This window comes from Temnothorax longispinosus, chromosome 4 (genome assembly GCF_030848805.1).
Source record: "Temnothorax longispinosus isolate EJ_2023e chromosome 4, Tlon_JGU_v1, whole genome shotgun sequence".
Lineage (NCBI taxonomy): Eukaryota > Metazoa > Arthropoda > Insecta > Hymenoptera > Formicidae > Temnothorax > Temnothorax longispinosus.
In genome coordinates, this window is record NC_092361.1 from 20,575,866 (window position 1) to 20,602,798 (window position 26,933).

The 26,933-nt window shown below is 36.8% G+C and overlaps 7 protein-coding genes across 12 annotated transcripts; 3 read left to right on the plus strand and 4 right to left on the minus strand.

Moving 5' to 3' along the window:
- Positions 1-237: 237 nt before the first annotated feature.
- On the minus strand, positions 238-3,640 carry Rbsn-5 (Rabenosyn-5). Its single transcript, XM_071776038.1, has 7 exons — positions 2,814-3,640; positions 2,541-2,663; positions 2,201-2,341; positions 1,936-2,097; positions 1,495-1,846; positions 937-1,333; positions 238-641 (listed from the first exon to the last, which is right to left on the minus strand). The coding sequence occupies exons 1-7, from the start codon at positions 2,947-2,949 to the stop codon at positions 414-416; spliced, it is 1,539 nt and encodes a 512-aa protein (XP_071632139.1). The 5' UTR covers positions 2,950-3,640; the 3' UTR covers positions 238-413.
- Positions 3,641-5,144: 1,504 nt separating this feature from the next.
- LOC139811696 (uncharacterized) lies at positions 5,145-7,573 on the minus strand. 2 transcript variants are annotated; one of them, XM_071776044.1, is made up of 3 exons: positions 7,032-7,573; positions 6,500-6,691; positions 5,145-6,313 (listed from the first exon to the last, which is right to left on the minus strand). In XM_071776044.1, the coding sequence occupies exons 1-3, from the start codon at positions 7,293-7,295 to the stop codon at positions 6,128-6,130; spliced, it is 642 nt and encodes a 213-aa protein (XP_071632145.1). In that variant the 5' UTR covers positions 7,296-7,573; the 3' UTR covers positions 5,145-6,127. The 2 variants fall into 2 exon arrangements, with proteins under 2 accessions (XP_071632145.1, XP_071632144.1); XM_071776043.1 differs by having other exon boundaries at positions 5,145-6,367.
- Positions 7,574-7,614: 41 nt separating this feature from the next.
- On the plus strand, positions 7,615-13,060 carry LOC139811695 (uncharacterized). Of its 3 annotated transcripts, none has more exons than XM_071776041.1 (4): positions 7,615-7,755; positions 8,264-8,388; positions 8,741-9,065; positions 9,896-13,060. In XM_071776041.1, exons 3-4 carry the CDS (start codon positions 8,970-8,972, stop codon positions 11,201-11,203), a joined length of 1,404 nt encoding a protein of 467 aa, XP_071632142.1. In that variant the 5' UTR covers positions 7,615-7,755; positions 8,264-8,388; positions 8,741-8,969; the 3' UTR covers positions 11,204-13,060. The 3 variants fall into 3 exon arrangements, with proteins under 3 accessions (XP_071632142.1, XP_071632141.1, XP_071632143.1); XM_071776040.1 differs by lacking the exon at positions 7,615-7,755 and adding an exon at positions 8,032-8,169; XM_071776042.1 differs by lacking the exon at positions 7,615-7,755 and adding an exon at positions 8,032-8,169 and having other exon boundaries at positions 8,745-9,065.
- LOC139811694 (uncharacterized) lies at positions 11,976-14,898 on the minus strand. The gene is made up of 7 exons (XM_071776039.1): positions 14,454-14,898; positions 13,937-14,113; positions 13,423-13,804; positions 13,062-13,255; positions 12,612-12,950; positions 12,409-12,537; positions 11,976-12,311 (listed from the first exon to the last, which is right to left on the minus strand). Exons 1-7 carry the CDS (start codon positions 14,643-14,645, stop codon positions 12,237-12,239), a joined length of 1,488 nt encoding a protein of 495 aa, XP_071632140.1. The 5' UTR covers positions 14,646-14,898; the 3' UTR covers positions 11,976-12,236.
- A 528-nt stretch (positions 14,899-15,426) lies between these two features.
- On the plus strand, positions 15,427-20,075 carry Smc2 (structural maintenance of chromosomes 2). The gene is made up of 8 exons (XM_071776030.1): positions 15,427-15,742; positions 15,853-16,275; positions 16,358-16,636; positions 16,976-17,749; positions 17,838-18,425; positions 18,614-19,235; positions 19,300-19,553; positions 19,650-20,075. The coding sequence occupies exons 1-8, from the start codon at positions 15,575-15,577 to the stop codon at positions 20,073-20,075; spliced, it is 3,534 nt and encodes a 1,177-aa protein (XP_071632131.1). The 5' UTR covers positions 15,427-15,574.
- LOC139811688 (ribosomal protein S6 kinase-like 1) lies at positions 20,073-24,101 on the minus strand. Of its 2 annotated transcripts, XM_071776032.1 has the most exons (7): positions 23,966-24,101; positions 23,620-23,775; positions 22,419-23,537; positions 22,093-22,226; positions 20,736-21,864; positions 20,566-20,661; positions 20,073-20,376 (listed from the first exon to the last, which is right to left on the minus strand). In XM_071776032.1, the coding sequence occupies exons 2-7, from the start codon at positions 23,713-23,715 to the stop codon at positions 20,272-20,274; spliced, it is 2,679 nt and encodes an 892-aa protein (XP_071632133.1). In that variant the 5' UTR covers positions 23,716-23,775; positions 23,966-24,101; the 3' UTR covers positions 20,073-20,271. The 2 variants fall into 2 exon arrangements, with proteins under 2 accessions (XP_071632133.1, XP_071632132.1); XM_071776031.1 differs by having other exon boundaries at positions 23,620-24,046.
- Positions 24,102-24,165: 64 nt separating this feature from the next.
- On the plus strand, positions 24,166-26,901 carry LOC139811692 (facilitated trehalose transporter Tret1-like). Of its 2 annotated transcripts, none has more exons than XM_071776035.1 (5): positions 24,166-24,377; positions 24,608-24,677; positions 24,814-24,949; positions 25,121-25,611; positions 25,687-26,901. In XM_071776035.1, the coding sequence occupies exons 1-5, from the start codon at positions 24,298-24,300 to the stop codon at positions 26,506-26,508; spliced, it is 1,599 nt and encodes a 532-aa protein (XP_071632136.1). In that variant the 5' UTR covers positions 24,166-24,297; the 3' UTR covers positions 26,509-26,901. The 2 variants fall into 2 exon arrangements, with proteins under 2 accessions (XP_071632136.1, XP_071632137.1); XM_071776036.1 differs by having other exon boundaries at positions 24,245-24,433.
- The last annotated feature ends 32 nt before the right edge of the window (positions 26,902-26,933 follow it).

A 26,933-nucleotide genomic window follows, 5' to 3' on the forward strand; every position in this document is an offset into this window, starting at 1 on the left:
GTTAATTTTTTTTTTGCGAGTATTTGCACAAATAAATTTGTAACATTATGAGAACAAAAACTCATATTTTTGCAAAATTTGCAAGTTTTAAAGAAAATAATTAATGTGTGTGTGTGTGTGTGTAGTAGATTTCTCAAAATTTAATTATAAGTATGGGAAAACAAGTAATTTTGATGAATACGAAAACTAGAAGGAACATGATGTATAAGGAATCTTTATATCGAAATATCTTGCAGATTATATTCTTATATATTTAATTATATTTGAGTATTTATTCATTATATAATGCGTGCTCTAAGATTTTGTTTCGAGAAGATTTTTATTAAATACTTTGCAAATTAATAGGTAACACACTGTAGAAGAATTCAACATTTTACATGCCAAAGTGTAAGAAATGTGTTATTCGAATATGTCTACCCGTCATTACTATTACTTTGTGTCATAGCAAAGTAGGCACTTTGAAGTTCTCGAAGATTGTTCTCTAGCGTTGCGACCTCGTCGTACTTGCAATCGTCGCGGGCTTGTTTAATGTACGCGCGAAGATTGCTCATTTGTTCAATTATTGGATCCATGGAGGAAGACATGATGGGTGTAATATGAGACGGACCCCAGCCTTGAGATTGAGTCACCATCGCTTGTGCCTAAAAATTTGAAAACTGTTATAACGAAACTTGAATGAATCAACAAATGATTAATCGATAATTTGACAACGAAATCTTAGCCTATGCAAATTTATCTTTTTTAGTAAGAAATAGATATCTTGTATTTTGAAAAATATCAGATATTAATTAATAATTATACTACGTAAAAGAAGCTAAGAGCATAAAATAAAGACTGGGTCGGATATTAAGTTTTTTGTGTGACTCTGACATTAGATCTGACTATAATTTGGAATTTGTGTCCTCAATTATCCACTAATTTGTTAGTATATGTTACCTGACTGGTTTTCAAAGATGGACTGCTGTCTAAATTCCATGTATCTTTCTTGCGCTGTTCTTTCGGTTTCTCTCGTTGTTCTTCCTCCAATTGCCGCTCGTACGCTATTCGGGCCTCTATCCTTTTCTGACGTTCCTCTTGTAAAGCTGCATATTCTTCTACCGAGGGCAAGGGCTGTAGAGCTAACAACTCCTCTTTCAGAAATATCATTGCCGATGTTCTAACCATCTGATATAGCCTCAATTCTTGTCCCAATGCCTCCTGCGAATCCTCCGTACCTTTCTTCACGCCATGGACTAGAATTCTTTTACTGGTCGCATCGATGTTTTCCCCCAACTTTGCCAGTTTGACCCGTAACGATTGAGCATCTTCTAAACCGTATATAGTCTCGCCTTCTCTAAAACAGTTTTATAAGCATTCTAATATAAGTTCCTTCGAGATACTAGGTTTTATAACTGATAAGTTACACATGAAGGTAATCGCTCGGTGTATTTTTTTAATGCAGTATATTATATTGTGCAGATAAAGATAGATTATCTTAAATATAAGTTGACATACTTCAACGATTCCCACATTTTGTTGTACATCGCTAAATACTGCGACGCTTCGTTCATGTATTCCCTCATTTTCTCGTAGAATTCGCAAATGATCGGTTTGTCGAATTGCTTCGCTTTCTGCATCTCCCTTGCATCGAGCAAGTTTATGCAGTGAGTACAAACTCTAAAATGCTGTTCACCGCTAGCCGGATCATTGACCAGCGATAGAACGCTGTTCAGGCTACCGTTGGAAGGTGAACGCGCTAATTTTGTGAGACCAATACCCGCACGTGTTACCCTCTCGGTGAATGCTCGTTCCGACGTAGGAGACAGAGCGGAATCATCTTGTATCGATACAGGACTAGTCATTTTTCCTGTAAAAAAAAAAACATTTTGGCCAAGTGTCATGTTAGGAATGCATTTAAATCATTTCGTAGATGATAATGTTACACGTGTTACATACGTGCATCGATCAGGGACAAAAATACTGTACAATTATGGCACATAACCGCCCCACATAATCTACAGTGATGTTTTCGTCTTGCCAGATGAAAGCTCTTAGCACAATTAGGACACAATTTCACATCCTTTTCATCGATCCACGGTACAATGGTGCGTTCGTGAGCTGTTGAAAAATTTCATTTACGTCACGCCTCAATTGTACAAGCAAGATACAAGTGGGATATATTAGTAGATTCGATAAGTTGAATTTATATAAATTTTCTCACCTTTTCTATCGACAGGGTCAGACGGTAAGTTATTTAATAGTTTGTCTAGCCTTATGAGAAGCTTATTTGTTTCATACGCGTATCTCTCTAGCCGAGCGTTTCTCACACCCTTAAAATACTTTGTGTGAGATGTAATTGCACCTGGAATAGTTTTCAGAAATCGATTACGATAAATTAAATTCAATCGCGTATATCTCGCCACTTGCAAATGCTGCACGCAATTTCCAAATACTGATTTTAGGAAACTGAAGAGCTAAATCTGACTGTTTGGGAACTTTGATAAGAAAACTTTTTCTCATGAAAACTAGTTTCTTGGCCTGTACAAGTACCACAGCGATACCTATTTCTTGTGGTCCCCAATTGATCTCAGGACTCCGTCTCTTGTCCTGCGGTATCGCGCTTGGAAACGCCTCCGGGATATCGTCCTGCTTCAAGATCTTCTTCTTGGCTTTGCCAAACAGATCTAAAATAAAAATCGATATTCCGACAATTCGTTCCGTACATCTGCACAGTGAACTTAACACCGATGAAGGCGGCCGCTAGAAATCCGCGAGCTCTCGTTCCGCTTGTCCGAGGTCACGTTGTCGAGAGGTACGTGCACGCGCGTACGTACCTTTCAGCGATCTCAGGATCTCCGGATCGTCGTTGTGAACCTCCTCGAAGTGTTTGGTCAGGTGATTGGGCGCCTTGAAATCGGTCATGCATATAGGGCATATAAATCCCTCCAGCACTACGTCGTTGCCCGCCATCGCGAATATCCTCTCGCCGGGATATCCTCGCGATTCGCAGTATGGAGGAGTCCCTCGATCGCGTTCAACCACGTTCACGTCCCAATCGTCCTGATGTAGGCGTCTCTCCAGCGTTGCGGAGGAAAGCGCGTCTTGCGCGAGCAGCCATATTGAGCGCGACAGCTGATATAGAAATGTCAAATGCGTTAACCTCGCGCAACCGGGTCGTATCTTTTATCCTCGACGGGTCAGCCGTTCTCAAAATATTGAACGATAACGCTTTTACGCGACTCGCTTTCTTCCCGAGGCAACGATGCGTCTTGCTGATGCAGATTTTATCGCGTCATGCGTTATCGGTATTCCTTATGACGAAAAAAACCCTGATTTTTATCGGTGTATCCAGTATCATTTATCTGGGCGCATTTTGCTGGAATCGAAGATAAGTGTGTGAAAAGCATCAATAACTTTGTGAAATATTAAACTGGCTTGAGAAAAGTAACGCGCTTTATTTATTCGAATCGTAGATTATAGAAAATTGAATTGGCAATTATAGGCGATTCTTTTTTTTTTGTTGCACTGGATTTTAAAACTCCCCTTCTTGCTTTCGTCAAATTTCAGACAAGAAGAATTATATAAGTTTAATATAGAGGAGAAGCCTTTAATTGCTATATAAAGACTAGTTCAGAGTTTTAAGTTTTTATTAATAATGTAGTAAAAATTCCAATATCTTACTTTAACATTACAAAAAGTAGCGAATTGTTACTTTCTGAGTAACGCTAACGTGTTTTAATAAAATAAAAATTATCGCGGTATTAAAATTATACCAGAAAAAGTGATAGAATTGTTACAAATTATAGCAAACATTTTATTTTGTAAAATACTTAATATTTTATAACGTTAGTCAGGCATGTGTCATAAAAGCAAATAAATTGAAAGATGTGTATTTTTTCACAGTTATTTTTACCTGAGATAGAGTACGAATAAAATTGTTGTATAAACGTATATTTACTGTGTTGTGTGTCATTACGATTAATACGTGTAATTGCATTAATCACACACAGACACATAAATAAAAAAGCTTCTAACTATATAACCTGATGACGTACGGAAATGATGGTATCTGTGTTCCTTTTTACAAACTATAGGTTCTTTGATCTATCTGTGACAGCATGGATAGAATTATTAATTTTTCATCACCTAATTATCTGGTACATGGAAAGGAGACCTAGAAATGACAAATTGTAGTTAGAAATCCTGCTGTAAACAATTGTATGTACCTACGTTGATTAATTTATCAAGTTAACTTCTGCAATATCTTTTTAACATGAATAGAATTATTAATTTTTTGTTTGACGCACGGAAAGAAAAATCAGATCAGAGAAACAACAAATAATATAGTCGAAAATTTTGCAATTTAAATTAATAACTGATCAAGTTAACTAGAGCTTGGTCAAAGTTGCCATAAGCTAAGAATTAAACAACAGTGTATTATTAAAAAATGGTACGAACGTTTATTTAATTTTTAACTGTTTAAATAATTAGATATATGCTCTACATGTTATGAGAGATATGAAAAGTATGAAGAACTTGATACATTATAGGTATAGAGTGTTGAATCTCAAGATCATTGAATATTCTTTTAATAACAGATTCTTTGGCTAATTTATACACGATATCACGATAATTAATATTTTAACGATCAGAAAGGAGAAAAAAGTCGTGTTATGTTTTTTTTTAATGTTTATTCGTCTCACACATTCCAGAACATTTACATAAATTAGTATACAAGTCAATAACACAGGTATAATAAGGCTCTCACGTAAATGTAAAAAAGAAAAAAATGAAGCTATTATACGTGTGATTGATCCGTAACAGCATTGAATTCAGACAAACTTACAGGCCGTCCTTTGATGGTTCCTCTAAAATTCTCATCGCACAAGACTGAACGCATCGTTTCAGCGAGAAACGACAGACATATAAAAATTATCTCAAAAATCAGTGTTTTATACAATGTTATGTACCATCCTCGGAAGTAACGTTGTATATTCCGTTAAAAATATCTTACAGGATGGACTCTACATTTATACTCTACGTCTACATGAGAGATCAATTAAAGTGATTGTATAAAATCATGAAAAGTGTGCAAATAGATATCCAATTAAAGCAAATATATCTATTGTATAAGATTAACTTATAATAGTATCATGTGCGATATAAAATTATGATCGTGTATGTCACAAATTAAAAATAAAAACGTAAGATAAACGGAAGTGAAAAAGTTGTGCATTATGGCATGCTTGTGCCTTATTGCAGCTTAAGTACGTCATGAACATTTTCAAATCAAGCGTCTTCTAAAACTGTAATCGTTTCGTTTCAGAGATGTGTTTCATATATACACATTACATTAATATATACATAATCGTTTTGTATTCTAATTACAGTAATAATTACCGACTTAATTGATATACGTACCAATATGCATTTAATTTACAATATATATTGTCAATAATAATTGCTATTGTTACTACTAATTTAGAGATTTGGTACTTAGATATTAGGGTATGCGTACCGATATCATGAGCATATTAATATTAAATCAAGGCAAAATGATTTAGGATTTGCCTAGACGCATGCAAAACTTGCATAAAGCGTATATGCGTGTGAAACGTATAATTATTTAATAATATAAATGTAAATTAAAAGATATTTTGTATAATTTAGTAAATTCAGTTCGATATCAGGATTGTTATCAAACTTACGAGACGCATTGTCATAACGCATATTGCATTTTTTTTCTATCTGGATTCAATGCTTACTTAACATATTAATGACGATAGTGGACGGAGTGAAGGAATGCACACAAGCAAAAGTGAAAAAAAAAAAAAAAATAATAAGTACTATAACACCTTAAATGTACTATAAAACGAGATCTCTCAAGTCGCACTTGTGCCTAAGTCTAAATAAAAATTTCTATAAACTATACAAAAAGTGGGAATAAAATTTCTGAATCACAAGATCCGTGTCAATGAATCAGGCATAAATGCCGTGACTTTCCGAGTTTTAAATGAAACCCTTGCAAAACCGTAATCAAAACGATAATAAAAACTTTTGGAATATGTTAGAAAATTTATAAAACGAAAGCTATGTCCGTTGTTACACGTGCGCTTGTACGCGCGTACGGGAGCGATCGATTTTTTACTCAACCTGGGATTTGATTAGCGATGGCGTTAGATCCAACGGACACCGACGGCGGGCTCGCCGAGTCCTGATGCATTAGCGTGTGCATTTCCTCCTCTTGGTCGGAAAGCGGTATGGCCGGCATGTCGTGCGCGTTGGCTTGCTTTATCTTCAGCTGGCTTGGCACCTCTGTGAGTACTGGCCCGTACTGCGAAGTGGAACCCACCAGCAAGTCAGTCGATGGATTCAAACCGCCCAACATCTTTCCTCATAGCAACGCGTACATAAGATAAAGAAATAAATGTACGAAAACGTACCAGAGAGCGGATGGCTTCCGGTAAAATAAAATTAGACGTAAAAACATTTGTTAACGGCTGGAGACCCGTTTGCTTACCTGACCACTGCTACTCGTCATGCCGTTCCTCGGCGATTTGTTGTGGTGGAAGAAGCTAAGCCATGTCCAAACAAAGCCGAGCAATACGCCGACCAGCATTATCCCAGCGCCCAACGCTATAGAACTTTTTCCCGTATTTTCCACGTGTTGCTGTACGTCCGGAGCCGTCGTCGATTGTCCTTCTGGCTTCACCTGTAGTTGTCACATCGTTCGGTATCAATTATTAAAGTATATCTAAAGTAAATAAAATAGAGTTGAGGCCCAGTAACAGAGCTCCAAGAAAAATAACGACAATGCTCAATAATCCTTTTGTACTGAAGTTTTGTTTTAATCTTTATAGGCAAATTTATGTATTTCATTAGCACAATCGGGGAAGATTTTTAAACATCTCAGAAGGAAAAGTCTATACAAAAAAAGAACGAAATACGCTTCGTTCAAGCCAAATATGAAATACGAGCTTGGAAAAGCTCACAAATCACAAACGTTCTATACGTTTACAGGGTTTACGGTGCGAGAATCACGATTTTTGTACCTCCGGTGCAGGATCGTCGCAGGAGACGAGGCTGACCGACATCGTCGTGAGGCCGGCGACGAAGAAGCAGAGCGCGACCGACAGCAGCGTCCACTCGAGCCACTTCCTGGAGCTGAGCTTGTGCCTGGACATGACGCGCCAGAAGCCATGCCTGAGCCCGGCGGCGCCGCCACCACCGCCGCCGCCGCCGCCGCTGCCGTCGCCGCCGCTGTCGTACGTGTAGCCGACGGTGGTCGGCTGGTAGACGGCCCCGCTGTCCGGCATACCCTCCCGCGACACGTACGACGGTATCTTTCCCTCCTTAGCCTCCTCTCGGACCGAAAGGAACGCCGCCGCGAGGAGCGCGGAGTCCTGGACGATCTCGGGCGCCGCTCCCTCGACTACTCGACGGGGGAGAAACGAGTCGCGACGTCACGTCGCGTTCGGTGGAGACCCTGGGCCGCACTCGCGACTCACCTCTCCGAGAGGGAAAAAAAACCACCCGCCTCTCTCTTCTCTCGCGTAGCGCAACGACGCGGCTGGCGAACTCTCAACTGCTGCTCACTGCGCCTCCAGCCTCCAGCCTCCTCGGCCTCCTGGCTCGGTCTCTCGGTCTTGGTTGGTTCGGTGCGGCCGCTGGCAGCCGCGTGTTCGTGTGTAATATGCCGTATGCGCAATTACTGGCAATTACGACGCGCGGCTACGTTGAGTTCGTCATTCGTGTCGTTCGTGAATACGTGCGAAGGTATGCGAAGATTGCGAAGGATGCCGCGTACGTGACAGTGCCGCACACTGCACCGTGCCGTGCACACCGACGCGCGTGACCTGCGCAGTGCGCGCGCGCTCGGACGTTCCTTTTCAATTTTAAAGAATGCAGCATCGGCAACGCATCACCCGGATCACCCCCCGCCCCTTTTTTTATTTCTTATTTCTCCGCTTTCGTCCGATGATTCCTTATAAGCTTTGATTTATTCGTCGCATTCCCGTGTCCTTTTCTAATTTCTCTCGAAACGTTGTAGGATGTGTATCGGTCTCGACATGCGAGCGGATTCATAATTCGCTGTATTCGACGCGAGCCTGTATTGTCAAATGATGCAGCGTCGCGATCGATCGACATTTATTTTTACGAAAAATTAGATGCGCGCACGACGCGCGCAAGGTTAGAATTTCACCCGCACCGAGTCAAGGATAAATATTAATTACTCAGTAGATGACGGAATAAAGAATATGAATTATGAATATTGATGTTTCAGTCGCTGTGCGGGAATTTTTGTTCTCAAGCTACATCGCAAGTGCCTGTAAAATCGTCGCAATAAACATCTCGTAAATTCTTGCAAAGAAAGTCTTCAACATTTTTTAATTTTGACATCCGCCGTATGTAAGTATTTGTTTTACAAGTTCAATTACTTTAAATAATTTCAGATATTTAAAAAATTTTTCAAATATCCCGAGCTTTACTTAATCAAACTTTATTTAAAAATTTTCATCATTTTTGCTTTATTATGTATACACTATATATATGTAATGAAATGAATATATGTATATGTATATAAATATAAGCTATAACTCTGGCTACGGTCAACGTGACGCTACAGATGCTTCGAAGCATTCCTCTTCTCTTTTCTTTCAATGAAGAAAGAAAGAGAAGAAGAACGCTCCAAAGCATGTGTAGCGTCACGTTGACCGTAGCCTCTGTCCAGCGAGAGAACCCACGAACTCGTCTGTTTCAGGCAGATCTCCGCCCCATGCCCCATAGCTCCGCCCACAGAACGTCCAGGAAGCCCACTCTTCCTCCATACCTCCGTAGCACCCGGGGAGTACCCAGACTTCAGACCCCCAGAGCATCAGACTACCTGGCACACCGCTGCAGTCATTTCTTCTCGAAATAAATATCAGTTTGGTTTAATATAACGAGTGTTTTTCTGCCAGTAAAGTGTTTACAAAATCTTATACGGTACGATGAAAGAAGAGGCTATTGATGAGATGACATTGGAGGATATTAAAATACCGCCAATATATATATCACCTCCTTTGAGGAAAAACAAGCGAGGCCAGGTAAACAATGATGAATAAAAATTATCAATTTGTTTGTCGTATATCGGAGGCTTTAAAGTTTAAAGTATCTTTTTTAATATGAGTTTACTGCGAGAAGAAAATGTTGAAATTTAATAAATTGTCTGAATAATAAACGAGTGAATATCTTTTTGATACAAATGTATCTTATTTATATAGTACAAATAAGGGGAAGCTCAAGCTCCCTCCCTCGCGTTTTCGCACCCGTGAAGAACCGTGCGAGAGAGATAGAGCTAAAATTTTGAACAGTTTTTTCTTTTGAGGTTATGTTGACCTGACACTTCGCCTTAACACCAACATTTGCTTCTATAAAGTAAAATATGTATCGAGTATATATTTACTCTTGACTATTTAAACAAATTTCCATTAAATTTCAATATATTTTTCGCGCAGTGTTGAAATTTTAAACCAAAAAATGCTTCGGCAATTGAATGTAGCTTTCTCTCTCCCATCAGCCATCAAATCACTGACCTCACTGACTATGCTTATTGTACTGTTTAACTAAACTTCTTTTGGACGGTTTATCTTTCCTCTTTTTCGTTTCACGTTGAAGAGAAAAAGAGAAAATATGAAGTGTGCAAGAAATTCAGCTAAACAGAACAGACTTAATGTGTAAAATTTGTTTTGATTGAAATTCAAATTTATCCATAAGGAACTAAATTTTGAAGTATTTAAATCTGCACAATTCAATAATAACGTAATGTTTATGAAAAATTAATATGCCCACTAAAACGATAGCAATTAAAAATTACATATTCAAAGTTTGTTTATTGCTTCTTTTTGTAACGTATATTTTTTATTTGTACTTTCAGATGGTCCACAAAAGTCAGAAGCTCATAATTATCAATTTACAAGAAAAATTGATGAAAGACAATCCAGCAATTTTAATGAAAGATATTATTAAACAATTGTCAGAACACACGGGTATTGGTACTCGCACCATAAAAAAAACATTGTTGGAGTATGAGAAGACGGGTACGGTTACATCCCCGAATACAAAGAAACGTCGCCTAACTTTTAAAGAAAAAATCGACGACATTGACAAGAGCGCTATTCGGAGAAAAGTTCACGAATTTTATACCAATGAAAAATGTCCAACGTTGAGAACAGTTCTGCAAGCCGTAAACACTGACGAAAATCTCCCAAATTTTAAACGATCGACCTTTCACTCGTTGTTGAAGGAATTATATTTTACATGCACTACCCGGCTCCGACGTAGCATCCTGACAGAGAGAGAAGATCTAATTGTTTGGAGGAGAAAATATCTGAGGACTATTGAGAGATACCGAGAAGAGGGTCGGCAAATTTATTACCTGGACGAGACCTGGATTGACGCCGATGACGCCACGAATATAGTTTGGGTGGATGAAATAGTTAAATCCGACGAGGACGCATCTTCTCCGTTGACTACGAGGCGAACTAATCCAAGCGGAAAAGGCAAACTATTTATTGTTCTACATATTGGAAGTGCTGCCGGTTTCGTTCCTGGCGGGCTTCTATGCATCGAATCGAAGAAACACACGGGAGATTATTTTGACGAAATGAACGGCGACACATTTCACGAATGGTTCAAAAATATTTTACCATCGCTAGACGACAATGCTGTTATCGTCATGGACAACGCTCCGTATCATTCCGTGAAGGTGGAAGAACTGCCGAATGCTTCCTGGAGAAAAGACGAAATAATAAAATGGTTAGAGGATAAAGGAAAAGAAATATCAGAGACTATGGTGAAGGCCGAACTCTTGCAAATTGTTACACTACACAAAGACAGATTTGATAAATATGTCACAGACGAAATGGCAAAACAGGCCGATAAAACGGTTCTCAGGCTACCTCCGTATCATTGCGAACTTAATCCGATTGAAATGGTATGGTCAATGGTTAAGGGATACGTTAAGATTAATAACAACACTTTTAAAACTCAAGATGTGAAACTATTACTTGAACAAGGTATCGAACGGGTGACCACTGAACATTGGAATAATTTTATTAAGCAAGTTAGAGATAAAGAGAAAAAGATGTGGGAGATCGACCATATAGCTGATAGACTGATTGACAGGACATCCTTACATGTCACAGGTGAAACAGATTCTGAAACCTCTGATAGCGGTTATTAATCCTGTATGCCAAGCTCGTGTGTAATATTACCATTTCGTAACTTCTATGTGATATTATTATTTTATGTCATCTTTGTATATTTATTATTAGAATATTTCATATTCTGCTGACTTATCTCAGAAAACGTGCCGTATTTACGTACACGGTACTTAGCAGCATGTCACGCTCTCCTCACTTTGCTCGCCTATGCGCCGACCGTGGATAGTGCTTCGATGGAGTAAGATAAATGTACCAATGCCTGGACACGTATCTATGCTGGACATTTTTATCATTTAGTCCTTAAATAAGTTATAATGCAAATTAAAGTCAAAGAGATTCAAAGATAAAAATATTTTTTTTGTATTATATTTTTTTCTTTGATTTTGATTCGCGTTATATTTATTTAAAAACTAAAATGATAAAGGTGTTCGACATAGGTCTTAAGTGTCCCGGCATTGGTACATTTACCTTATAGTTAAGTATTATATTATACAACATACACGCACACAGAGAGAGAATCCTATAATTAATGATACAAACAAAATGATCCTATATACAAGACTATATACTATATACAAGACTATATTGAACAAAGCTTTTTTGTATTGTGTTGTATTATTTATTTTTTAAAAAGTTAATTTTAGAGAAATTTATTGAGCGTACTCAACTCGAGCACTCAAGTTCGCATATTAATAATTACAAAATATGTATGATTTTACACGATACAAATTGTAAAATATATTATTTGATTTGCAGTTAAATATGACGTAGCATATGACGGACAAATAAAAATATATTCGCAAGCAATTTATCCTTCACATTACACAAATAAAACTTGTCCCCATTACATTACATTCTTCAATTTTGTACAAAAGATACTTCATACACTTGAAAAGAATGAATAATATAAATATTGTATCATTTCATTTAGTATATCTTCACATAGTATACCTCATTATCATAAATAATAATTGTACAGTCACGCTACTAATTAACTTGAATTTATATTAAATAATTATTAATCGGCTTTTCATTATTTATATATCTCTAACGCTAACTCTCAGCCCCCGAATAGTTTGAGCTATCTTCGATACTTATCGTATATGGAATATATTCCTGTCCAGATTCCTGAAAGAGATAAAGATAGATTATGCGATAAAGATAAGAATCAATCAATCTGCTATTGAAAGTTTGTAAAAGCGTCAGAAATGCAAGAAATTCATACCGAATTTACAATAATTTGTCTGCCTCCCTCCAGATTCAGTTCGTCCATGTCCTCCGTTGTTAATATTATCACGGAATCCTCAGGTATACTATCCTCATCTATGTAAGTTATAGGTATTTCCGATGCAACCTGCGCAACCCGCGAGTCCGTCAGCAACGAAAAATTATGCCGAAGAGATTCATAAATTGCAATCAATGTATTACCTCGCAATAACTGAAATTAGATGTTTCTTGCGTCTTCGCCTGAGCGTCGTGCGGCACTGGCGTATCGGGCAATCGTTGTTTCTTCTTCGCATTCGACGATCTTTCCACCTTCTTCCCTTCCTGTTGAAGCCTTCGCCATATCGTAGTTTTTGGAATGCGATACGTCATGGATGCCGCGGCTTGCGACATTCTGCCACCCTTGCAAGCAGCCACAGCCTCTTCCAATCGCGACTTCTTTAATTCCTCATTCTCAGATTTGCGTTTCTTCCAAAACGATAACGGCAATTTACCTTGATCTACCAGCCGTGCCTTTTCTCTAAACAATGTAGTCTTTGGTATCTAGGCATTATTGATATCTCAAGTTACATTCGGTTAACAATTCGGTTAAATCTGTTTGTAATGAAATCAAAAAATTTCAAAATGTGATAATAAAATTGTAATGAAATTTACTTTAAATTGCAGAGCTACTTTCGTCAAATTTTCCCCTCTTTCTAAAGCTTTAACAGCGGCCTGTCTCGTGTCCAAACCATACGACCTCTTCATTTCAGGACGTAGGGTCTGATAGCCTTCCTTTTGTATACGCCTCCATAACACGGTTTTAGGTATTCTAAATATCTCTGACGCATGCTGCAAGCTCGAGCCATCTATGGTGAAATTAGTACAAGTTAAACGATTTAAATATAAATAAATAATTGTAGATACATGTCGCGTATAATCTAAATCTAAAAACATACATACAAACAAACATACATACAAACATACATACATACATACATACAAAAATAAACGAAGTATAAGAGAAAGCACTAACTGATCACGGCATTTATAGCTGCATTCATGCACTCTGCGGGATATCCGTTTCTTGATGCGTTTAGATGTATGCCTAATGCTTTCGCCCGCATATACAACGTTGAGCGTGGTATATTGTGCTTAGTAGCAGCCTCTATTAAAGTCTGTCCTAATTTCAAGTCATTAATCGCAGACGCCAACATATCGTCGTTGTAATCTTTCTTCACAGTCTCGCGGCGACGTTTCTTCTTTTTATTTGATATACAATTTTCAGTAGTGCTCGCTTCGGGCGAGTCATTCTCCAGGGATTCAGCATTGTCTCCAATTTTTTCTACCTCTGTCGCAGTCTCTTCCGCAGAATCCTTTCTGTTTTTAACAATTACGTTCTCTCCAATTCCATTTATCTGTTGAAGATACAAGCGACAATTATATAAATTTGTAAATATCAAATGTGTATGAAGTCTCACAACAAACTGAAACTTTATAGTCTATAACAGAAAATATAATTAACAGTGAACAATAAATTTGATACTAACGTTGATGAGACCGTTTATTTTTAACGATCGTCCAGCTTCAAGTAAACTATTGATATTTTCAACGGGAACACGGATCTCACCGTGATACATGAATTCGATAATTGATTTTATATCCTGAGGTGATATATCACTTAGAATAATCGTTGGACAATCTTCTGTCACTTGGCTGAGCACTTCCTATAAATTATATTATACATTAATCGCATATCAATTACTGTATATATCAAGTAGCAATGTACATAGTTGTTATTATTATGTGTTGTGCAAGCTAGAGTTACTTTGTGAATAAACATGCGTTATTATTACTCTGGCAATAGAGTTTATACAATAGCGTAATAAAGTAATTAAAAACAAATTTTCAAGAGAATATTGCTCCAGCAAAGAGCAGTCGTTATCGCCACTACTAAACACAATATGCAACTGTATTTCTAATCGTCTAATCTAATCGTGAGATCTCCCCAAGTTGGCGGAACTACTCTGTACGTGTAACAAAGTTCCTGGAGGCAAAGCTGTTTACTTGAAACAAAATGCTACACGCGCACAGTACAATGCGATGCGCGTGAATACGTTGACCGGCTGCGGACAGAGTGACATCCACCATGCAGTCCTCCTTCAAGAGCTGCCGCACGACGTCGGACAGATGATTCTGATGGTTGTTCCATTTAAAGCGATAACTCTGATTGACTTTACATTGGCCAGCGTCGGTCATGCTGTCTCGGTTTTATCTCCTTTCCACTCTTTTCGAGACGTACATTCGAGGCGAATGATATTCAGAAATGCGGGACTGTATTGTCGAGCTTGAGTATTGTTAATTCTCTTCTAAAACAAGCCGTGCATCGCTATCAAATCTGAAATCTGACTAGGTTGTAGCAGAACAAATCTGACTGATGAGCCAGAACAGAGAATACTCGGAGGACGGAGTGAAGTCCCATGTCCCATGGAGCCAGCATGCCCAGCATACGACGCACGTATACCGATGTATGGCGTAAAGAAACTTGGCCAATGGCCGCGTTCAGCAGACACAACTGTTGAGTGTCGTCTTATCAACACTCTGCGTTGATTGGTTGGTTCTAAAAGTAAGAGCCAATCACGTTCGACTGCTACTGAGCGGTTTGGTCTGCTGAACGCGACCAATCACAGGCTTCGTTTTCATTGAGTCTGTTCGCGTTGCTTGCACTTTTTGCACTCAGCATCTTCGCTTTCTCTCTCTCCAACGGCCGAATATATATTTATCTCATTTCAAGTGCAAAAATGTTTGGGGATTTCAAGCAACGCGAACAAGCCTATTACGCCAACGAGTGGGACTCAATTGACCACGTCGTCAATTGGCTGATTGAGAATGAAAATATCCGATTGGCTGGTCCAGTGGAAAAACTCCAGGCACCGGGGCTGTGAGTGGCTGCGGTCAAACGGGACGCTCCCCCCGCAGGCTTCATGGGACTTGAACGAAAACGAAATGAAACTGGAGAACTCCCTAGTGCAGATCGAATATATCAGTTGGCTTCCTGCGAGGCATCGGTTAGGTTAGGTCATCGGTTTGAAAGCGTTTAAATCGGAGGGAACTGTTGAATTGTATCTTCGTTGATATCAAAACCCAATCCATTGTACCGTGACGTGTTATCTTACTACTGATTTAACATGTATATCAGATCGATGGTACTGGAAGGATTCAAATCTTATGGCAAACGAATCGAAATAAATGGTTTCGATAAGGAATTCAATGCGATTACGGGATTCAACGGCAGCGGAAAGTCGAACATTCTGGACGCGATATGCTTCGTTTTGGGAATTGCGAATCTCAGCCAGGTGAATTTTGTTTGTCTATCGCACGCGTGCATTTTACAATTCATGAGAGATTTACTTCAAATTAATCTACTAAATTTTGTAACTAACAACATTGTGTCTATTTAATACAGGTACGTGCCACTTCCTTGCAAGACTTGGTCTACAAGTCAGGCCAAGCAGGGATAAAGAAGGCCAGCGTTACGATAACTTTTGACAATCGTGACAGAGAATCGTCTCCCATGGGTTATGAGCAACACGAAGAGATTGTGATCACGAGACAGGTGGTGATTGGCGGTAAAAACAAGTACATGATCAACGGGACGAATGTACCAAATAAACGGGTGACAGATCTGTTCTGTTCCGTTCAATTAAATGTGAACAATCCACACTTTTTAATCATGCAAGGTAGAATAACGAAAGTATTGAATATGAAACCGGTGGAGATTTTGTCTATGCTCGAAGAAGCAGCAGGGACAAAAATGTACGAGAAGAAGAAGCAATTGGCACTAAACACCATAGAAAAAAAGGATAATAAATTAAAAGAAATAGATACTGTATATATTTTTTGTTGATACCATGTTTGGCACTTGTATCTTGATATCTTGATTTCCTGATATTCTATTCGCTGTATTTTAGATTTTGAAAGAAGACATTAGTCCAAAGTTGAACAAATTGAAAGAAGAGAGAACGAGATATGTAGAATTTCAAGGAATAGAAAGAGAACTTGAACACAGCAAACGAATTTATCTTGCGTGGAAGTATGTTGCTGCTTTCAATAATAGTCAGAAGATAGAAGAAAATGTCAAGATTGTACAAAGCAAGATAGATTCAAAATTAGAGAGCATAGCTGCTGGCGAAGAAGAGATCAAGAATATAGAAGCCAAGTGTGCCGAATTGCTGATTAAAAAGGAAGCGGTATGGTTTCTTGTTTTTTGTTTTATTTCTTTAGTAACTCTGTAACATAGACAACTTATAACTTTATATATTATGTATTTCCAACAATATGCGTTCAATATGCCTGACAAAACTAAAAGAATATGTCTTCAACTTGTATCTATTGATATGCATCGTGCATCATTAGATGTATTAAATTTTCATTATATTTATCTAGCATATTATTTTGATAACAAACAAAAAAATATGACACTATTATACATAATAATATAATCTTCAATAATAGTATTGAATTTCCAATTAGTATAGATAATATTTAAAATATTACTATTTAATATCTATTAAATAATCTCTTAACAGGAAAAAGGTAGCGTGTTGGAATCTTTAGAGAAAGAGCTGCAAGAATATGAGAAGAAGCAATATAAATTATCAGCTGAAGTGAACAGTAATAAGGAAAATATTAAAACTCTGAAAAAAACATTGGAGCAAATACAGATTAATATAACAGAAGAAAACAATGCACTCATCTTAAAGGAGAAGGAATTGGAGAAAGTTGGAGGGCTTTTTCATAATTTGAAAGAAATGTGTCGGAAAGATGTCGAGGCTCTATTAGATGCACAAGAGAAATACCAGAAGGTTAGTGCGGGTCTGCTGGAGAGTGAAGACGGTGAAAATGCAACATTGGAACAACAACTGATAAATGCCAAGCAAAGTGTGACGCAAGCGCAAACCGAGCTTAAACAATGTGAGATGACGCTAAATCACAATAGGCAACAGTTGAATAAAAAACAGAAAGACATGTATAGTACCGAGAATGAATATAAGAAATGTGACACGGATTTGGAAAAGAAAGAAAAAGAATTGAAGTGCTTGGAGAATGAAATGCAAAAGTTGAATTACAAGGATGGTTATTCGGAAGACTTGAAAAAGCAAAGAAGTAACTTGCTCGCAGAAATGAAGCCATTGCGTGAGAAACTAGATCAGTTTGAGTCAAGATATCCTCGCACGAGGTTCCAGTATCAGAATCCTGAACCTAATTTTAATGCAAAATCTGTAAAAGGTGTCGTATGCAAATTGATTACGGTGAAGGATAAAAAAGCTGCGTACGCCTTGGAAGTTGCCGCAGGTGGAAAGGTAACACTTTCTCTAATTTATACTTTATTTTCATGAAAAATTTTAATTCATTAATATTAAATAATCTTTGAATGTAATTATGTTCCAGCTTTATAATGTGATAGTTGACACTGATACCACCAGCAAGAAAATTCTCCAACATGGGCAATTACAGCAACGAGTTACGATTATCCCACTCAATCGAGTGGCTGGTAAATTTATGGATCAACAAACAATCAGTTTGGCAGAAAGATTGGTTGGGAAAGAGAACGTTCAACCTGCTTTGTCTCTTATAGATTTTCCAGATGAGATTAGGTCGGCAATGACCTGGATATTCGGTCAAATATTTGTATGCAAAGATATGGAAACTGCCAAGAAAATAGCTTTCCACGAAAGGATTATGAAGAAATGCGTTACTTTAGAAGGCGATCTTTTTGATCCGGTTGGTACGTTGTCCGGCGGTGCTCCAGCACAATCTGGATCAGTTCTATTGAAACTGGAAGAATTGAAAGAAATTCGGAATGAACTGAATCACAAAGAACAGCTATTGAGAGACATAGAAACTGCTTTATCAAATATTGTACAAACCGCGGAAAAGTATGCATCGTTGAAACAGAAACATGATCTGTTGACTTATGAAATTAGTATGATACGACAAAAATTGCAACAAACGAGTTACCATAAAATCAAGGAAGAGGTACGCATACATATGTAATCTGTAAATATTTTGTATGTGCATTTATATGAGTTAATAAATTGATAATTATATTTAAATACAAGCAACATGAGAATAAGCAAGAAATTTTTGCTCATATAGGTAAACTAGATGTCTAACTTTAAACTCTTCTTTGTACAATATATATATGTATATATATTTATTTTCAGGTGGATTCTCTGAATGCAGCTATTGAAGAGCTTACACAACGAATGGCTGCAGCAAAGAATTTAGAAAAGGAAAGTGCAATACGTGCAAAAGACGTAGAAATTCAATTAAAGGATGCAGTAAATATTCGTGAAAGACAGTTAAAGGACGCTGAGAATCAATTGAATATCTTAAAGAAAAAAGCGGAACAAAGTCGCAAGGAATGGCAGAAGAGAGAACAAGAGTCGGAAACGCTCGAATTGGAAATAAAAGAATTCAAGAAAAGCATTGAAAATGGTAATAAACAATTGCTTCAGGCAAATGAGGAAAGCAATATGTTTGAAGAAAAAGGAGAAGCTCTTCGGCGAGAATTGGAAGAAACCAAAGCTCGAGTTACAGAATTGCAGAATAATGTTAAAAAGCAAAAAGACATTATTAATCAGCAGAATAAAGATATACAAAGATTGACAGCGAAAAAGGAAGATATTATTAAACAAAATAAAGATCAGGAATTGGACATTAAAAAATTGAATCATGAAATTAATGATATCAAAAAAAGTGCGGCGGAATGTAAGCAAAAAGTTTTGGAACTCACAAGAAAATATGAGTGGATCGAGCAAGAGAAACCTTACTTTGGAAAAAAAGGTATTTACAGAAGTAAACATTGCTCGATTATGTGATATATCATATGTGTGTTGTATGCTTTTAGGTGGTATATATGATTTTGAAGTTAATAAACCGGAGGAAATGGAACACAAGGTACATTATCTACAAGAAATGCGTGAAAAATTAAGTCGCAATATAAATACGCGGGCAATCAATCTTCTTGATAAAGAAGAAGAACAATATAATGACACGTTAAAAAAGAAAAGAATAGTCGAGAATGATAAGAAGAAAATTATCGAGACGATTAAGCACTTGGATGAAAAGAAAAAAGAAACCTTACTTGTAGCTTGGAAACAGGTAATGATTCTTTGAAAAATTCGTTTCACATATATGTATAATTGTATACGTATAAATCTACAAAGTCCGAAATATATCAATTTTATATTTTATCAGGTTAATAGGGACTTCGGCTCCATATTTAGTACTTTATTACCAGGAGCCGCGGCCAAGTTACAACCCCCGGAGAACCAAACGATAACAGATGGTTTAGAAGTAAAAGTTGGATTCTCAGGTGTCTGGAAAGAGTCGTTAGGAGAATTATCTGGTGGTCAGAGATCCCTAGTTGCTTTGTCATTAGTCTTGGCTATGCTTCTTTATAAACCTGCACCGCTTTATATTCTGGACGAAGTAGATGCCGCTTTGGATCTTTCACATACAGAAAACATAGGTACAATGTTAAAGAGACATTTTAAACATTCGCAATTTATTATTGTATCCTTAAAGAACGGTATGTTCAACAATGCCAATGTTTTATTTACAACTAGATTTATTGATGGTATGTCAACGATAGGTAGAAGTGAAAAAGTAAGATCTAAATAATTATCTAACATAAGTTTTATTATTATGACAAAATCAACATTTTTAAATATATAATTTAAGTGAAACTAGTTTTATAATATTGAAATACATTTTTGGCCGTAAAATAAATTTGTACCTTCATTATATAATAATAAATATTTATGTTATAACTATTACAACAAATGTAAAATTGATTAATTTCTTAATAATGTTAGCATTAAGTTTGCGAATTGATCATGTTCAACCAATCAGTTCTTGCAAAAAATGAATGACGCTTTATTTCATTTACTGTTAGTCGTTCTTCTGGATGATATTTCAGCATCTGCAACAATAATTTTATAAATAACATTATAATTTATCACTTTTTATAATTATGTGCACATGTGCGAGTGCATAGCAAATATTGATGGCAACAAAAAGTTTTATTAAACATAATAGAGTTCTGAAATTGAACATCATAAAGTTAAATCAAGAGACTAATGTCAAAAAGTAGGACAGAATGTAGACTTACGCCGCCTAGTAAAGATCTTGCACTTTCCGATAAGCTACTAGGAATGTTAATTGTGGAATGTGAATGAAACGATCCTGGATGTTTCTTGCTAAACATCTGTGAAACAAAATTGGACTTTATTAGTATTGTTAAAGTATATAATTTTTTATATCTAATTTTTTTTTACATACGGTGCCGGTAAGTAGCTCGTACAAAATAACTCCGAAACTCCAAACATCTGTGGCGGACGTAACGGGAATAGTCGGAGAAAACATTACTGACTCGGGTGACGAATATGGATATATTAGTTTAGACAATTCAACATTGTGTCGCGGTATGGTATAAGTAAGCCGGATATGTCCTGCGTCGTCGAGAAGAATATCATCGGGTTTGAAATCGAGAATCAGGATATTCTGTTGATGAAGTGCTTCTAAAGCTAAAAGAATTTCCGCTGCCCATGATCGAATTACACTTTCCGGCACTCGCCAAAACTCCTGCTCTTCATCTACATTATTCTCTTTACACAAATGCGAATATTGCGTTTCATCAGTGCTAAAATTAATGTTTGATGAATTTATGTGATTGGATATGCTTTCAGTATTATTATTTTCACAGATGTGTATTGTATTATTGGTCGACGCGTTCTGCATTGAAATAATCCTCGAAGTAGAGTTGTTACGCAATAAATTATCCATTTTATTATTTTTGAGTGAATCGCGAGCCATACTTCCATTTAATATAGATGCACAAATGTTTCTCGACATATTTGGATCTTGGTTGCTGTTCGTTAATGAAGAATTATCGCCTTTTGGATCTTTGTTCTCTACAAAACTGTTTTTCGAAGACTTTTCTGCAACAATAATGTCATCTATCTTCATATTATTAAGATTTGGTGACTTGTTGCGATAAGTATTAGATAATGTAAGATCTGTCTCCTTATAGAACTGTGTGACAGTTTTTGTATTCAGCGATGGTATACTTTCGGAATGTCTTAATTCTTTATATTCATTTAATCGATTTGCGATAGAGTTGCTTTTCCTCAATGTTGCGTTAACAGATTGTAATAATTCTTGCGACTTTTCTAACAATTGTATAGTAGGCATTTTTATATAGTTATCACTTTGAATATCCGTCGCGTATTGATGATCTCCCTGTACTTTATTTTCCGTAACTTCATCTGCCTTATTTGGTCCACGAATATTTTCATTGCTATTGGCCTGTCCACTGATATCTCTATTATACGTGTGATTTGAAATTACATTACACGAACTGTCAGATACTTTGTAATGTAGTCTTACAAAGTCCCACAGTTTTCCACAACTGCAACACAATATAAAAAATATATATAAGCCAATGATATTGTAGCCCATATCAGACTACCGACTGCAAAGGCCCGTATCGTAACTATCGACTGCCGACTCGAAAAATAGATTCCAATTTAAACGCGAGTTGGCCGATCCAGTCAGTCGGCAGTCGGGTCGGCCTTTGCAGTCGGTAGTCCGATATGGTCTCGTGCAAAATATCACAGATAAAATTATCATACTGTACCTTGCATATTGGAGGACTAAAAATACAGAAGTCTCAGTTTCAATACACGCGCATAAATATACCATGTAAGGTACTTGGTTGCGTAACACATAATTGCTTATGTTGTCTTCATAAATACAAGATTTTTCTACAGTCTGAAATTATGAATTATACTTATAAATTAAAATTTTCTCAAGCTACATGTATTACTGCATTTAATCACTATCATAAAATGTTCTTTTATATAAAGTTTTTGTTTATAATAAAATTATTTAAAAAATACTACTCTTGTATGAAACATAGCTAAGTAACTTTGTATCTCAAACATGTAGCTAAGAATCTTTTACCTTGATTATTCTGTTACAATTTGAACGTATATCCATTACAAGCATCACGGATTTCATTATTTTAAGCACTTTATAATATTGAAGCTCTGATATCGGTTTGTGTATTACTGAAATGTTACAATTTAAATGCTTGTTATATAATTGTTCAGCTCTAGCCAAGTATTTTGATATTTTATCCTTTATGCTTGGTACTCTTGTGCTGTCTGTGTCAAACTGCACACCGTTTATCAGACACGATATTCCCAATTTGTACTGTGCGAAAGCTTCCTTGTATTCCGCTATGGATTCATGCGTGAAGGCTGCACTTATATGAGCGGCAGCTATCAAAAGATATTGCGTAGAATCTGTCCGCGCCTGGGAAACATTTACTTCCTTATGTAATATTACAGGGTGTGTATCGTAATTTGAAATAAGTTTACTGATATTGTTGTTCAGACAATCAAATCCTGATGCATCGCCGAGCGTCGCCGCATCACTTTTATCTAAATTTTTATTTTGATGCGCGTCATAATGTTCAATGATAGCATCTTGCGTTTGCAATTTTGCCGTTTTACAGTTTTGCTCCTCTCTACTAACGTTGGCATTCTGTAGATTAATACTGCCATGAGATTCATTCTTTCTCCGATACACCGTTAATTCGTTCTTGTTCGTACGATTAACGCTTGACAAAGTGGAACATGGATTTGTCGATACATTGCGAGACGCTTTCAATGGAGCCGGAAGGGTGCTTTGCACTGTATTATCATTTACAAGCGCAGAATCGCCGAAAGCAGCAATACGATCGTCTTCGGACGTATCGGAATTCAGGGAATGTGCGCAATCATTAGTATAATTATCTACGTGACTAGTTTCGAAGAACGTTATAAAGATATCGCTCGAATATAAGTACGAGTATCGTCCTACAAATTCCAAAAATTTAAGAGCGTATCTCTTCCTCTCCTCCAAAACTTCAGCCTCAAATCTGCCAAAGTATTTCGACTTGGGAAAAGTTGGGAAGGTCTCCTTTGTTCCCAAACGCTTGTGTAAGTGACTAAGTTCCGAGTGCAGCTTTTTAAAATCATTGTAACGCTTCCATACGGATACCTTCGACACCTCCTCGTGAGAGGATTTCAGAAATACCTAAACAGAAAAAAGATAAGAAACTTAATATCGAAATCCAGGAAGAAAATACAATATTACCAAGTGTACCATAGAATCGTACCATAGAAATAACTTTGTAAATTGTAAAGCCCTTCTTGTGCCGTCTCGTTTCGGTAATTATAAAACGCCTGATCCATTTGTCCTTTGCAGGTGCCATCGCTCAATTCATATTGATCGATGAAGTCTTTCTTACTTTAACAATACTGAGATTCCTCGTCTGTTGTAATTATGTAAAATATAAACAAACGTAATATAATTTGTCTGCTCCCATGTCTCATTACACATGTTACACTCGCAGAGCTAATGCTGACAATATTTTCGTTAATACCCGTGAAATCGTGTGCCCTATCATTTTATATTGTTTGCATTTTCATACGAATTTTAACTCAGTATCACCATTACTCAACTGAAACGGTAGACGACAAAATGTGTATTTTTTTATATATGGAAATAAATAATAGCGTTTTCGACTTCCTGTAATTTGTTGACTCGACCCGACACTGAATTTGAGTTAGGTTAGGTCAGATCGAAAGTTCGATTTGGAACTGTAGCTGCACTAACTGAACTGGTGCAGTAAGTTAGAGTGAAGTGCACCTGTTCAGCCTGGTTCAGCTCTAGTGCAGCTAAAAAGAAACAGACCCATAACCTTCATCCTCTATCAAAGATTCTTTTTCATTGTTTTACTGTCTGCTTTTATATTTCAGAGATATCTTCGCAAGTTTTGATATTATTATTTGAAATGAATCAAACAAGAGAAATCGATGAAGGAGAGACGCGCACAGTTATGGAACCTAACGAGAGACTTCGCAATGAAGTCAGGTAAAATGAACGGAGTGTGTTTGTGCAATATAAATACATATGAATATTTTTTTATTGTACGTACAATTTATAAATTACCTGCAGAAATAATTTTTGCGTTTAAATTTGAAATGTATTTAACGTTATTTGCTCTCTGTTTCTTTTGCTTGGTTTTAACGTCGACGAGATACTGGTTAAAGACCGACAACCCTGGGCGGATGATAAATGAAGAAAATTTAAATTTTTTGCAGTAATTTTCTTCCACGGATCGCCGATAGAAGTTCGAAAGAGAAAATTACATTGGCAGATATAATGCCACAGGTAAGTCCTGAATATTTTCACAGGCGTAGCAAAATACACAGGCACAATGAATGCTATAAATCGTGTAACAGAATCTAGTTGACTAATACAGCGGCTAAAATAGATAATAAATAAATTATTATGTATCATCTTTTAGATTATTGCAAGCTGTATGATTCAGTGTATAAACATAAAGGCTGGTATAAACATGGCTTACAGTACCATTTTATTAGATGGATTAGAATCAGATAATTCTGATATAAAAGTAACCGAGAGCGAAGGATCTTGGATCGGTTAGTCTTTGAAATTTATTTGCGCTTAAGGAATACAGTAGATGTTCAGTAGAAAATTAGTGCTGTTTATAGAGCGTAGAGTTTTATGTGGCTTGTGCTGTACAGTAATCGATAGACAATTAGAATTGTAGTTAGTAATATTATGTATTTTGCATTTATTTTGTTCTACAGCAAGTCTAGTTACAATAACATTGCCAATAGGATCTATCATTGCTGGGCCTCTGATGGATAAATTTGGACGCAAAACAATTTGTCTGTTATCTTGCGTTCCCGCAGCAGTATCATGGGTTTCTTTGTTATTTGCCAACTCCTTAATTACTATTTATGCGGCTCGAGTTGTAGCTGGAATCGCAGCAGGCTTAACAACCGTCGCTTTGGTTTACATATCAGAACTTACACATCCGCAAGTCAGACCGATGCTTCTGTGCCTTACTTCCGTGTTTGTGTCGTTAGGTATATTGATTACCTGCTGTCTGGCCGTGATGCTAGACTGGCGCAAAATGACTATAATTTTCCTCGCACTAGAGTGTTGTATTTTCTCAATACTTTACTTTATACCTGAAAGTCCCTACTGGCTTATGTGCTTTCAAAATGGCATGTTTAATGAGAAACGAATTTCCAAAATGAAACACAGTTTGAAACGGCTTAACAGAAGGCAAACAGTGAGTACAATATAGTGTTTTGCATTGTCCACATTCAGAATTTCAGAGTGTCAACGAATAAATTAAATTTTCTAGATTTATGAGGAAGAATATTCGCGAATTATGGAGACTTGCGGAAGTCGTGTGGCGAGTGACGAAGCGCCAAAAAGTATAGCAGTAGCCATAAAAAATTATTACCACATGTTTACATCCCCGGCAGCCTATAAGCCTCTGCTGATACTTTTCTTCCTTTTTTTACTGCAGCAATTATCCGGCTCATATGTGATCATATTTTATGCCATTTCCGTTTTTCGCGAAATGGGTGGAACATTTGGCAAGAATTTTAACGAACACAGCGCGCTCGTTATGCTAGGTATCATTCGATTCGTTATAAGTATAGTAACAGTTTTTTGTAGTAGAAAATACGGCAGGAGAGTTCTTTGCATCTTGAGTGGGATTGGAATGGCCATTTCTATGTTTCTTTCTGGAATGTACATGCATTTTGCGCTGTCGTACGATGAAAATGGTAATACGGAGGAAACCACGGTGGATCAAAAGTGGCTATTATTATTCTTCGTATTGGCTTACATCTGCACTAGTTCGCTTGGATTTATAGTCATACCGTGGACAATGATCGGGGAACTATTACCCGTGTCTATACGTGGTATTGGTGGGGGTCTCATGGTTTCTCTCGCTTACATAATGATGTTTGCTGTGATAAAGAGCTATCCGTACCTTTTGAAAAGCATGACTATCGAGGGTATTTTTTTCTCTTTTAGCTTCATATCTCTAACTGGTACAGCTTTTGTATATTTTTTTCTGCCTGAAACTCTGGGCAAATCATTTTCCGATATTGAAAAGTTCTTCTCCTCTACTAAAGAGAGAAAAACGCGCAATGCTAATTCTAGAAATTCTTAATTTTGCCGCTTTCACTTTGGTTTTATTTGTGTGTGCGTGTGTGTGTGTTGCATGATATATTTACAAAGGGGACTATTAGAAGAGATGGGACTGCTAATATTATGTACAGGAAACATTTTAATGTTTCAATCTTGACAATAAATTAGAAGAAATTGTAGAATAATTTTGCATTTAGAATGTTGTAATTTTTCCCTTATGTGTGTAGACAAGTGTCGTAATTTATTTACGGAGATTTCTCGACGTTATTGGATATTCTTTTAATAATAGATTTCTCGGCTAAACTAATATCAATTTGTCTTCGACAAAAATATTGAGGCATCAATAATTTTCGAATTACAAATAATTGAGAAAAAGAGTCTTTTGCAAATTACATCTGAAAAAGCCAAATGGGTATGGTGCATTCTTGACTGATTTCGGATGGAATT

Coding starts and splice junctions, on each gene's coding strand:
- LOC139811692 (XM_071776035.1), top strand. CDS start 24,298: ATGAATCAAACAAGAGAAATCGATGAAGGAGAGACGCGCACAGTTATG. Junction 24,950..25,120: donor GAGCGAAGGATCTTGGATCG/GTTAGTCTTTGA, acceptor TTTGTTCTACAG/CAAGTCTAGTTACAATAACA. Junction 25,612..25,686: donor GGCTTAACAGAAGGCAAACA/GTGAGTACAATA, acceptor TAAATTTTCTAG/ATTTATGAGGAAGAATATTC.
- Smc2 (XM_071776030.1), top strand. CDS start 15,575: ATGTATATCAGATCGATGGTACTGGAAGGATTCAAATCTTATGGCAAA. Junction 16,276..16,357: donor AATTAAAAGAAATAGATACT/GTATATATTTTT, acceptor GCTGTATTTTAG/ATTTTGAAAGAAGACATTAG. Junction 18,426..18,613: donor ACCATAAAATCAAGGAAGAG/GTACGCATACAT, acceptor ATTTATTTTCAG/GTGGATTCTCTGAATGCAGC.
- LOC139811694 (XM_071776039.1), bottom strand. CDS start 14,645: ATGACCGACGCTGGCCAATGTAAAGTCAATCAGAGTTATCGCTTTAAA. Junction 13,805..13,936: donor AAATAAACGGTCTCATCAAC/GTTAGTATCAAA, acceptor TATCTTCAACAG/ATAAATGGAATTGGAGAGAA. Junction 12,312..12,408: donor GACAAATTATTGTAAATTCG/GTATGAATTTCT, acceptor TATCTCTTTCAG/GAATCTGGACAGGAATATAT.
- Rbsn-5 (XM_071776038.1), bottom strand. CDS start 2,949: ATGGCGGGCAACGACGTAGTGCTGGAGGGATTTATATGCCCTATATGC. Junction 2,098..2,200: donor TGACCCTGTCGATAGAAAAG/GTGAGAAAATTT, acceptor ATTTTTCAACAG/CTCACGAACGCACCATTGTA. Junction 642..936: donor CATCTTTGAAAACCAGTCAG/GTAACATATACT, acceptor TCAAATTTTTAG/GCACAAGCGATGGTGACTCA.
- LOC139811695 (XM_071776041.1), top strand. CDS start 8,970: ATGAAAGAAGAGGCTATTGATGAGATGACATTGGAGGATATTAAAATA. Junction 9,066..9,895: donor GGAAAAACAAGCGAGGCCAG/GTAAACAATGAT, acceptor TTGTACTTTCAG/ATGGTCCACAAAAGTCAGAA.
- LOC139811688 (XM_071776032.1), bottom strand. CDS start 23,715: ATGGCACCTGCAAAGGACAAATGGATCAGGCGTTTTATAATTACCGAA. Junction 22,227..22,418: donor ATTGTAACAGAATAATCAAG/GTAAAAGATTCT, acceptor TCATAATTTCAG/ACTGTAGAAAAATCTTGTAT. Junction 21,865..22,092: donor TTAGTCCTCCAATATGCAAG/GTACAGTATGAT, acceptor ATTGTGTTGCAG/TTGTGGAAAACTGTGGGACT.
- LOC139811696 (XM_071776043.1), bottom strand. CDS start 7,295: ATGCCGGACAGCGGGGCCGTCTACCAGCCGACCACCGTCGGCTACACG. Junction 6,692..7,031: donor GCGACGATCCTGCACCGGAG/GTACAAAAATCG, acceptor TGACAACTACAG/GTGAAGCCAGAAGGACAATC. Junction 6,368..6,499: donor TGACGAGTAGCAGTGGTCAG/GTAAGCAAACGG, acceptor CTATGAGGAAAG/ATGTTGGGCGGTTTGAATCC.